The 12,179-nt window shown below is 51.1% G+C and overlaps 1 protein-coding gene across 1 annotated transcript; it reads left to right on the top strand.

The window, feature by feature from the left end:
- The first annotated feature begins 336 nt into the window (after nucleotides 1–336).
- LOC133876864 (uncharacterized) lies at nucleotides 337–786 on the top strand. The gene has a single exon (XM_062315103.1). It carries the CDS (start codon nucleotides 337–339, stop codon nucleotides 784–786), a length of 450 nt encoding a protein of 149 aa, XP_062171087.1.
- The last annotated feature ends 11,393 nt before the right edge of the window (nucleotides 787–12,179 follow it).

Raw genomic sequence — 12,179 nt, 5'->3', positions numbered from 1 at the left:
CGAGATCGAACGGAGCGGCCAAAAACTCAAGAAGACCTGCCACAGGCTGATCAGGTGAATCTCGAGTGTGAAGATGGTCGTTCGGAAGAGGTGGTTGAAGGTGAGGGCGAATCTGACAGTGATGCCGAGCTTGTTGACCTTATGGGAAAGAATAAGAAGGTGAAAAAGGAGTGGGCTCGAAAACTGACTAAATTAGAGTGACAGTGTGATTACTTGATGGGATCCACGCAAGCGGGAGCTAGGGGGAAAGCTCTGCTGACTAATAGCTTGTTTTCTACCACAGTGTCCCCCTTTACTGATCGTATAATGTCATGCTAACTCCCAAGTAAGTTCAAAATGCCTGAAATACCCGTGTATACAGGATTGGGGGACCCTATTGAACATTTGGCAAGTTTCCGTGCGCACGTGGTGCTGCATGCTACTCCGGACGAGGTTGCGTGCCGAGCTTTCCCCCTTACTTTGGCAGGGGGAGCTCGGGAGTGGTTCAGAACTTTGCCCCCTCGTTCAGTCTCGAGTTTTGAAGGCCTCGCCAGGAAGTTCGCGTCTCAATTTATGGCTGGCGTTGTCCCGAAAAAGCCCGCTCAACAATTGATGACCATTAAGCAAGGCCCCCAGGAGTCATTGAGAAGTTACTTGCTCCGCTTCAACCAAGAGAGATTGGCCGCGGAGACTCAGAATGAGCAATTCATCCACTGTGCTATTTATCAAGGAATCAGGAAGGATGGTGCCCTCATGGCGGACCTGGCAAGAAGACCGGCAGATAGTTTGCAGGAATTTTATGATTGAGCAGAAGAGTTCATGAACCAGGAAGAAACCCTCCGTGCGTTCCGAGGGGCCGACGAAGGAAAACCCCATGCCGGACAGGAGGTCGAAATCGAGGACGGCCCCGGCGGGAAGGGAGGTTGCCGAGCGCGGACTCACTAAGAAAGTTGAAAGTTATCACTGGACGCCAGTGAATGCTCTGGCGAAGGAGATTCTCATGGAGATCAGAAAGGATCCGAACTATAAGGATCCCTCGCCAATAAAAGGCCGGCCGCCTCATTACAACCGGCATAAGTACTGCCACTACCATGACTCTTTTGGTCACTATACAGACAATTGCATTTCTCTGAAAGAGGTGATCGAAAAGTATATAGCTGATGGCAAGTTGAAGCGTTTCGTGGGGAGACGTGAGAGCTCCTCGGACAAGCGCCCTGTGTATAAGTTTGCCGGGAACCAGGGATCGTCCGGGCGCGATGCGCGCCCAGGAAAGCAGCAGTACTACCGGGAAAGAAAACTGCCTCAACAGCCCCGCAAGGATGTCCGGGTGGAGAAGTCGCCTCAGCGTGAGCGAAGCAGAAGCCGCGGGAGGCCACAGGATTCGGGGTGTTTCCCCGAAATCCAGACTATAGCTGGAGGCTTTGGGGGTGGAGGCGAGACTTATTCGGCTCGCAAGTCTTATGCGAAGGAAATGCGAGAGGTGTCCATTTACGTGGTCGCGAGGCCGGAAAAAGCTGCGAGGCGCGAGAAGTTAACCATCACCTTCTCGGATGAAGATTACGAGGGGGTATACCTACCCCATTCGGATGCCCTGGTGGTAACCATGGTTATAGGAAATCACAAGATTCATCGGGTCTTGGTGGATAATGGTAGTTCAGCGAACATCCTATATAAATCAGCCTTCGACTTGATGAAAATTAGTAAGGATAAGCTCTCTGCTTTCAGATTTCCTCTGGTGGGGTTCGCAGGAGAACAGGTGATGCCACTGGGGTCGATCGAGCTTCAGGTTACGGTGGGCAGTTCCCCAACGCAGAAGACAATTCCGGTAAGATTTCTTATTGTCGATCAACCCTCCGCTTACAACTCTATATTCGGGAGGACAGCTCAGGCTGAGTTGAAAGCGGTAACATCGATACCCCATCTTAAAATGAAGTTCCCTACGGATGAAGGAGTAGGGGAAGTCCGGGGGGTGCAGAAGGCAGCCCGTAAGTGTTACAATGTCTCCCTGGGGGGTCCCTCTCGCCAGGCACACCCTAGTCAGGAGATAGGTCCTGTGGCTAAATAGCAGCTACAGGCAGGGAGTCCGACCGGGGACCTTGAGGATGTGGAGGTCGGACCCCAAGGTAGGAAGCTCCGAGTAGGCGCACAGCTTCCAACAGACGAAAAAGGGAGGTTGGTGAAATTTTTGCGGGACCACCTTGATGTCTTTGCTTGGGAGCATGATGAGATGCCGGGAATAGACCCCTCAATTATTGAGCACCGGCTGAATGTTGACCGGAACTGCAAACCAGTGAAGCAGCGGAGGAGGTCTTTTGCCCCAAAGCGCAATCAGGCAATTGCGGACGAAGTGCAAAAGTTGATTAAAGCTGAATTTATCCGGGAAGTTGATTATCCGGAATGGCTGGCCAATGTAGTGTTGGTAAAGAAAGCAAATGGGAAGTGGAGGATGTGTGTAGACTTCACCGACCTCAACAAAGCTTGTTCGAAAGACAGCTTTCCTCTCCCCAGGATAGACCAGCTCGTCGACTCGACGGCCGGTCACGAGGTGTTAAGCTTCATGGATGCATTTTCCGGCTACAATCAAATACGCATGGCGGAGTCCGACCAGGAGAAGACGTCGTTCACGACTGATCGAGGGCTATATTGTTATACGGTAATGCCCTTCGGATTAAAAAATGCTGGTGCTACATACCAAAGACTGGTGAATAAAATGTTCCAAACGCAAATCGGGCGGAATATGGAGGTTTACGTTGACGACATGCTTGTCAAAAGCCTGACTACTGGAGGCCACATTGCCGATCTGGCGGAAGCGTTTGAAAATCTGAGGAGGTACCGAATGAAGCTAAACCCGCAAAAGTGTGCTTTTGGGGTCGACTCTGGAAAGTTCTTGGGGTTTATGGTGTCGCATAGGGGAATCGAAGCGAACCCCGATAAAGTTAAGGCTATTTTGGAAATGCCATCTCCCCGGACTATGAAGCAATTGCAGCAATTGACCGGAAGGTTAGCCGCTTTGAACCGTTTTGTTTCCCGATCGTCGGACAAATGCCTGCCCTTCTTTAGGGTGTTAAAGAAGGCTTTCACTTGGGACGGAAGAATGTGAGAGAGCCTTTGGGGAGCTGAAGACCTACTTGGCCAACCCCCCACTCCTAAGCTGTCCGGTGTAAGGCGAGATCCTCTATTTGTATCTCGCAGTGTCACGAACCGGGGTCAGTTCAGTATTGGTAAGGGAGGAATTGGGCAAGCAAAGGCCGGTGTACTTTACAAGTAAGGTATTGCATGGGGCGGAAGAGCGTTATCCTCGTATCGAGAAGTTGGCGTATGCTCTGGTGGTCTCAGCACGGAGATTAAGGCCCTACTTCCAAGCTCACGCGGTGCGGGTCCTCACCGAGTACCCCCTTCAGAAGGGGCTTCAGAAACCAGATTTATCAGGAAGGCTAGTCAATTGGGCAATCGAGTTAGGAGAGTTTGATATCGAGTACCATCCCCGGACAACAACAAAGGCACAAGCCTTGGCTGATTTTGTAGTGGAGATGGGTGAGAGTTCGGATGAGGAAGGGTCGTCAAGAGAACCGACTTAGGTTGCCTATGTTGATGGTTCCTCAGCGGGGGGAGGAAGCGGAGCTGGGGTGGTGTTCCGAGGGCCTGACCGAGAGGAGCTCAGGTATGCCCTTAAATTTGATTTCCCTGCCACTAATAACGAAGCTGAGTATGAGGCTGTGCTTTCGGCAATGGAAATCGCGCGGCAAATGGGAATAACGAATATAGAGATTCAGAGCGATTCCCGGGTAATTGTCGAACAGATAAATGGAAGTTACGCCACGCAGGAAACGAGGATGTCCGAATGCCTTGAAAAAGTACACCAGTTCTACTCGTACTTCGACAGGATCGTCATAGTTAAAATTCCCCGGGAGAAGAATGGGTTGGCAGACGCTCTCTCGCGAATTGGATCAGGATCGGACCCGGCGGCGTCAGTAAGCGGCTGCAGAGTCCTGATCAAAGCTCACCCCACGGTATTGGCAATAGGAGAGCTGATGCAAGTAGACGAGGCGGTCCCCGAGTGGGCTACTGAAATTGTACAGTATCTGAGAACAGGTGAGCTCCCGCCGGCCAAGGAGGATGCTCAGAGGATTGTCCGCCACTCGGCGCGTTATGTTCTATTTGGAGGAACTTTGTACCGACGAGGGTATTCTTTGCCCTTACTAAAATGCTTGCCGAGTGAAGATGCGGATTACGCGTTGAGGGAAGTGCACCACGGAGTATGCGGAAACCATTCTGGAGCTAAGGCTCTTGTGAACAAGGTTATCAGGGCAGGATATTACTGGCCGACGATGAGTAAGGATGCAGCGGAGTTAGTAAGAGCATGTGATGCGTGCCAGAGATTCTGTCGTATCCCCAGAAGCTCTTCGGAATACCTTCATTCAATTACCTCTCCTTGGCCATTCGCCAAGTGGGGAGTCGACATCGTCGGTCCCCTACCGGCGGGAAAAGGTAACAAGAAGTTTGTACTGGTTGCAGTGGACTATTTCACTAAGTGGGCGGAGGCCGAAGCACTTGCGACAATCACGACCGAGAATGTCATTAAGTTCCTATGGAAGTCGATAGTGTGCAGATTTGGGATACCCTATGCCATGGTGACCAATAATGGCAAACAGTTCGATTGTGGCCGTTTCCGCGAATGGTGCTCCGAGCTGGGCATACGGAAGAGTTTCTCCACTCCTGTCTTCCCTAAGTCGAACGGCCAGGTAGAGGCCACTAACAAGACGTTGATCCAAATGTTGAAGAAGAAACTTGGCCAGAAGAAGGGAGCATGGGTCGAATACCTCCCAGAGGTGCTCTGGTCTTACCGGACTACGGTCAGAACCGCGACGGGAGAGACCTTGTTCGCCCTCACCTATGGGATGGAAGCAGTAGTACCGGTTGAGGTAGGGTCACCAAGTTTCAGAGTGGCCCACTACAATCCGGGATTGAATGAAGAGGGCATGAATCTGCACTTGGATTTATTGCAGGAACGACGGGAGGAGGCCCGCACAGCATGCGCGGCCTATCAACGCCGTGTGGCCAAGTACTATGATAAGAAGGTTAGACCCAGGGAACTTCAAGTTGGCGATTGGGTCTTGCGGAAGGTCAATCTGATGACTCGAGAGCCTGCTGATGGTAAGCTGGGACCGAACTGGGAGGGGCCCTATAGAGTCGTCAGCTCCTGTGAGAACAGGGCCTATCGCCTAGCTACGGAGCAAGGAAAAGCACTCCCAAGGGCTTGGAATGTAGAACACCTCAAAAAATATTACTTCTGAAACTCTTGTCTTGTAAAGTGAAGCTTTTGTTGTATCAATTTCAAAAACTCTGGACCCCCTGTCTCCGGACAGGGGGGGTAAAGGGAGCTCGCCCCCACGAGGGGAAGAACAGGTGGACCCCCTGTCTCCGGGCAGGGGGTAAAGGGAGCCCGCCCCTACAAGGGGAAGAACGGGTGGACCCCCTGTCCGGAGACAGGGGGTAAAGGGAGCCCGCCCCCACGAGGGGAAGAACGGGTGGACCCCCTGTCTCCGGACAGGGGGGTAAAGGGAGCCCGCCCCCTCGAGGGGAAGAACGGGTGGACCCCCTGTCTCCAGACAGGGGGTAAAGGGAGCCCGCCCCCACGAAGGAAAGAACGGGTGGACCCCATGTCTCCGGACAGGGGGGTAAAGGGAGCCCGCCCCCTCGAGGGGAAGAACGGGTGGACCCCCTGTCTCCGGACAGGGGGGTAAAGGGAGCCCGCCCCCTCGAGGGGAAGAACGGGTGGACCCCCTGTCTCCGGACAGGGGGGTAAAGGGAGCCCGCCCCCACGAGGGGAAGAACGGGTGGACCTCCTGTCTCCGGACAAGGGGGTTGAAGAGAGACACCCCCTCGAGGGGATGAACGGGTGAATGTCCGACCTCGGACTCGGTCTACGGATAGGGTTAGGGGACGTCGATAACATTATATGGAACTCACGTAACCCCGTCCGACCATATGGATACCACCCTTCCGGACCTCGGACATGTGGGATAATATAACTCCATTCTTAACAATGGATTAACGTTCGACTGCTTCGTTTGGGATCACTTGGATTTACCCCTTTCCAACAGCAAATCCTCCGTTCATACTTAGTAGCAACGCACGGATTTGGGGGGGAAGAGTGAGGTAAGTGAGGTAAGTGATCCCGCTCCCTCTGACGTCTATACATTTTTATTTGGTTGCTAAAGTGAAATGAGTGCTCGAGAATAACCTTTAAAGGAGATATTTTAGAGCAGAAAAAGAGCATGCTTATTGATAAAATACACAATTACATGTTGTAAAACATTTGGGCTGGCATACATGAAGGCAAGTCGTGCGCCAACAGGTCACCGTCCTCTTCCAGCACCCTCCACCGCGTCCTCTCCACGGAGATGCTGTCAGGAGTCGACAAGCCTGGCAGAGGGGAACCCAGCTGTTCAAAGGCATGGGTGGCCAATGCAAAGTTGGAGAGTGGCGAGGAGTCGGACGATGGGGTCCACTGGACGCTAAAGCCGGCGACTCCCGACCGGGCGTGATAAGCAGTGGAATATCTCCGGTGTAAAGCCGGAGATCGCGCCTCCCTTACTAGATAAAGCCGAAGATCGTGCATCCAGGTGGGTCAAGATGCCAGAATCGGGACACTCTTAACTTCGTGTCTAAGTGCTGGAGCCGCAAGGGCATCGCGACTCCAAATGAGAGAAAGCAAGTGTGAGAATTTGAAATGAGGATGTGATGCACGGGGGAAGTCTAGAAGTATATATATAGGTGCGAAAGTGTTAAATGCATTCGCGATTCCCGTGATGGCAGGTATACCTAACGCTGAAAGTTTAGATTGAAAATCAATTCGGGCCGGTAGCCATTAATGGAGTAAAACCAGATAAGATGTTCATTAATAGCGACAATAAACGAAACGTACGGTTTCCTTTCATTAAAAAACAAAGTGAAACTGTACAGTAAAGCAATACATTGATATTTTCAAAAAGAAAGAAAGGAGTTATCAGGGGTTGCCGGGGGCGCGGCTGGAGGAAGGAGCCCCTTCTCCGGACGGAGAGGAAGTGGACCCTGACTCTGAGTTTCCTGCCGGAGAGGGTTCAGAGGATTTCGGACTCCAGTCGGCTACATGAGGGAATTGGTCGACTCCTAGCTTGGCCATGGTCTCCAAGGCCTCGTCCGGGATCTGAATGGTACTGATGTCGAGATCCTTGAAGGACTCGTCACCGGGAGGGGCACTTCTGGCAACACCTCTGTAATGTTCAAAGCCCCAATTGAAGCCCACGGCCCATGATGTATCTCGGAGCTCTGGAACCCGAGAGAGCTCCCTTGTGAGCTCAACCACTTGGAGATGGAGCTCTTCAATTCTCTCCACCGCTTCTCTCCTTTCCTCGAACGCACTGATCTGAAGGTCGAGAGCTTGCTTTTTATCAGCAATGGCTTGTTCGAGCTCCGACGTAACCCGGTCCCTAGCGGTGAGTGCTATGCCCTTCTCGGACAACGCTTGATCCCTTTCCCCAGCAAGCTTCTCCTTGTCAAGCAAGGCTCGGTCTTTGGCCGCCTGGGTTGATAGCAGTTCGGATTTCAACGCTGAATTTTCGGCTTGCAAGGACGGGATGGCCGCCCGCAAAGAGCGGGAAGATTGAATCTCAACCTCTAGTGTAGCCTCAAGTCTGGTCTTCTCGGAAAGTGCGTCCTTTAGGCGAGCTTGGGCTGCAGATAGGTTGTTCTCTAGGGCCTCCATGTCATTGACCATTCTCTCGCAGCTGCTCAAGGTGCTCTGTAGCGTACTTTCTCGGAGCTCGGACAATTTTTGGAGTCTTAGCCGATGCTTCTCTGACTCGGCCAGAGCCCTCCTTTGCCCCTTGGACTCCTCTTCCAACTCCTTTACGCGAGCCTCTAACGACCAAATGGATTCGCTCTGGTCTTGATCGGGGTCGCGAAGGCTCCTCCAGGATGTGGCAACGTCCACGGCGAACTAAACAAGAATAAGGCGTCGGCACGTGAATGGAAGTGGGAGATAAAGTATAGCCCAAGTAAAGATTGTCAGAATCATGTACTTGAAGGATCTTTTCGGTAAGCTGTTCGGCATAACCTTCCATTGGGAGCTGCCCGAACTGGGGACTGTAGTCCGGAGTGACCAAGGAGCTTAGAGCTTCCAGGGGACATCCCGCCAGCCCGTCGGTTTGGAAGTCCTGCCGTCGCCCGGCAGCCACGGGGGCGGCTGGAAGAACGGAGGATGAAGCTTCGGGAACTGTGTGGACCGGAACTGGGGCCGGAGACTCGGGCCTGATGGGCGAGGCAGGTGTCGGCGAGACCTGTTCGAGTGCCTCCCTTTCAGAGGCCACTTCCTCTTGTAATTTATTAAACTCCTGAGAGAAGGTGTCCGGCTCTTCCCTCAGTAGTGAGTGAGCTGGTGATCCACTAGGAGGAACTTCACCCCCCACAACGACATCAACTCCGGAGGTCGGTCCGGCCTCCGGACAGGCAACGGGGTCGACGGAGGCGGACACCAGAGCGGTAGGCACAGGAAGGGACGTAGTGGGCGGAGGGTTCTGGCTGCTCGGGGGAGCGTACACCTTGGCCAGGGCTAAAATCCGGCCGACCATGAACCTGCTGTCCCGTTGGGCTCGAAGTTTTTTGGACTCAGGACCCTCATCGGCCCCCGGAGCGGTCCTCTTTCCTTTCTGGAGCAAGGGCACCTCATGTCGCCTAACCGAGCCCTCTGCAGGTCGTGAAGGAAAGTTGGAATCAGTTGGAGAAACGGTAGAGCGCTCGGCCACTTCGATGGGAGCAGCAGCAGTGGCCACGCCTTCGACGACCTCTTCGAAAGAAATAGGGGGGAGCGAGCGCTTAAGTCAAGGGAGGAGGGACCCGCCCGAGGGTCTTGGGGAAGGATCACTACGGCTGGGGAGGAATCCCCCTCCTTTTCCTCGGACGAGGCCTCGGCTACTTCGTCGATCTCCCTTATGATAGAGTCGTCGGAACCAATTGATGAATCAGAAGACGGCCTGTCTGAAAGGGCCTTAGGAGCTCAGGTAGCCGGGGCCTGCGGTTGTTGAACCTTTGAGGCGCGTGTTCTCCGGGGAGGATGATCAGCCTGCCTCCCTGACGTACTCCCTTTTTGGGCGGCCTTCTTCGGAACTTTGCCCGGAATGGGTCTACTGCTCGTTACGGACCACTCAGCTATCGGAGCCCCCCGCTTGTCCAAAATCACTTTTTGCTCTGGGATTTGGTACCCAAAGCACTCGTTCAGGTTCTGAACTGAAACGAGATTTTCGTAGTCGATCGAAGACTGGACTGCCCTGGCCGAAAAGGAAAGCATGGCGTTGACCTCTTTGACTTTAGCGACACTCAGTGTGGGTAGGACCCGTAAGTCGTCGACCAACGGCCTCCAGTCTCTGGGCACCCGTTGAGAGTCCGGAATAACTGACTGGGAAGGGCATTCCCATTCCCCGGAGACCCGGAAAAATTGCTCTCTCCAACCTTTGTTGTTCCCGTACTTGCGCTGATCGAGGTAGATGAATATCGGATCTTGGCACACCCGCAATTCGACGGCCCCGTCCTTGGTCGATGGACGATATATGCTGAAGAATTGAGCGACATCCATCTCAGTTCCGAGGACCTGCCGCCATAGAATAGACGCCGCCACTACGTACCTCCAGCCATTCGGTGCTATCTAGCTAGGGGCTACCCCAAGGAATGCACACACCTCACGAACAATCTTCGGAAATGGGAGTCGTACACCTGCCATAAGCATCCGCTCTGTCAGGGTAATTTCGCCGCCGGCTATTCCCAGCTATCCGGGCTCTTGGAAGAAGATGTTGACGGACGGGCCGATGTCGTAGGCCCTCCGGAGGGTCGACTCATGACTCGCCAACCAGGTCGATTCTAACCGGTCTTCCGGCGGTACCAAACGAACGGCCCCAGGTCTGACAGTAGGAGGGGGGACGACGGCCAAGGGGATAGGCTCTTCGGGGGTGTCCGCGTGACCTCGGGGCGCTGGGGCTCTACGAGTGATGGCCATGCGAAGGTTGGAGGAAGCAATGAGGGGAAGGAGCCGAGAAAACGAGAAGACGAAAACAGAATGAGCTATGGAAGAAATGACCAAAGATGAGGCCGAAGGGAGATATTTATAACAAGGCCGACAGCCTCTGGAAAACGAAGGGGTGTGTAACTGTTTGATTGATGGGGGCGAATTAATTCTGCCACCGGCATGAAAGTTGAAAGGCCTTCTTGTCGTCATTATTGCGCCACACGCAGAGTCCCTCGATCCCCGACAAAACGCGCCCGTTCAGTATCGGAACATTTCTAGTTCCCTCCACTCCAAACTAGCCACGCTGGGGAAAAGTGAAGTTGAATGTCCTTTCCCTGGGGCCCACCGGGGAGGCTTGGACGCCCCCGAATTAAATGGCAGAAAAGGGACAATCCCGGGAAAAGTGCCAGAATTCTTCCCCTTCGTAAGGAATGGAGAAAGAATTCGGGGGGTAAGTGTTAAGGAATTTCCCGCCATAGTTCAAAATAGTAAGGAGGTGAGCTAGAGTCTACGGCTACGAGCAGAGTGAGTTGAATGAAGGGGGAGACTTCTCTCTAATTAATGTTTTTGTCTTATTAATAGATTATCATTCGCCGCCGTTCAGAGAAAGTGGAGACGAGTCGACCATGAACACTTGGGTTCGTGGGCTCAAATTAATTAAGGAAAAGAAAAGCATCTTCAGGTAATAAATGTTGATGTGAAGGATGTTTAAAAGGAGTAGACATATAAAAGAGTTCTCATATATACAAAAAGGTATCTTCTTCTTAAAAAAAAGTTGTCTTCTTTCTGACTGCCCTACTTCACCAATTCTAACTTGATCGTCAGAGGAGGCGTTGCCGGGACACCCCGACGACCCCTTTTATTTTGCAGGAATCTTTAAGAGCCCTTACTTGATTCTTGCCGACCTTGGGAGCTTTGGTACACCGTGTCAGTCCGGAATTCCAAGTCATCTGCCCCAAAATATTCATCAACACAAAGCATCACCAAAGGATTATTTGGGATTGTTTAACCAAAGATTTATTTGTTCGTATACAAACATGTGAGAGTTGTGCCCGAAGAAATCCCTCATCGAGCATCCCATCTCATTTTCCCGATCTTTATATATAGCACGTAAGTTGCGGCGTAACATTAGCCCTAATCTCGGCCATAAACCCGGCAGCTTGTGCCGGTGGTGGCTACAAAAATACAAGCATCAGAAAAATAAAAGGAAAAGAAGACGTACCACTACAAAAATTACAACACTTTGACACGTGCAGTTTGACACGTGTACAGTGCTGTACACGTGTCAAACATTTAGACACGTGCACTTTGACACGCGTAAAACGCGTGTCAAATGTGCACGACATTAAGTGCACACTTTGACACGTGTATCTCAATACACGTGTCAAATTGGTTTGACACGTGTATCTTAATACACGTGTCAAATTGGTTTGACACGTGTATCTTAATACACGTGTCAAACCGTTTGACACGAGTATTTTAAATATTCGTGTCAAACCAATTTGACACGTGTATTGAGACACACGTGTCAAATTTGACACGTGTATTTCAATACACGTGTCAAGACACTTTGACACGTGTATTGTAATACACGTGTCAAATTTGACACGTGTATTGAGACACGTGTATCTCAATACACGTGTCAAATTGGTTATTTTTTTAATAAAAAAATCCAAATCGAATTTTTCATTTAAATAAATTTTTAATTTAATTATTTAATTGTATTTTTAAATTAAATTAAAAATACGATTAAATAATTAAATAAAAAATTTAATTAAATAAAAAATCCAATTTGGATTTTTTTTTTCAATTTAGTTTTGGTATTGGTTATTTAAAATTATTTGGTATAATAATTTTAATAGTTATTTCAAATTTTATTATTTCCGACCACAAATAACGCAATATTGATTTTACCGAAAAACAGCACAAAATAATATTACACAAATCATAAGTTAATAACGTATTCGTTAACTAAGCAAATATTTACACATAAAAATTAATTACACAAAATATTTACAAATCTGAAGGGCGTCCCTGCGAATGAGGAGGTACCGTCCCAGGCGTGTTCTCGCCAATCGGCGATTGCTGCGCAAGGAATGGTGTAGCGGGCGAAGGTGTAGCGACAATGGAATGCTGGCTCAGCCGTCGTCCAACAGGCGAC

Source organism: Alnus glutinosa, chromosome 9 (assembly GCF_958979055.1).
Source record: "Alnus glutinosa chromosome 9, dhAlnGlut1.1, whole genome shotgun sequence".
NCBI classification, from domain to species: Eukaryota; Viridiplantae; Streptophyta; class Magnoliopsida; order Fagales; family Betulaceae; genus Alnus; species Alnus glutinosa.
Note: the sequence above shows the minus strand (reverse complement) of the source record. Positions and strands in the feature narration are given on the sequence as shown.

Excerpts from the sequence above, each read along its gene's own strand:
- LOC133876864 (XM_062315103.1), top strand. The coding sequence starts at position 337 with ATGCCTGAAATACCCGTGTATACAGGATTGGGGGACCCTATTGAACAT.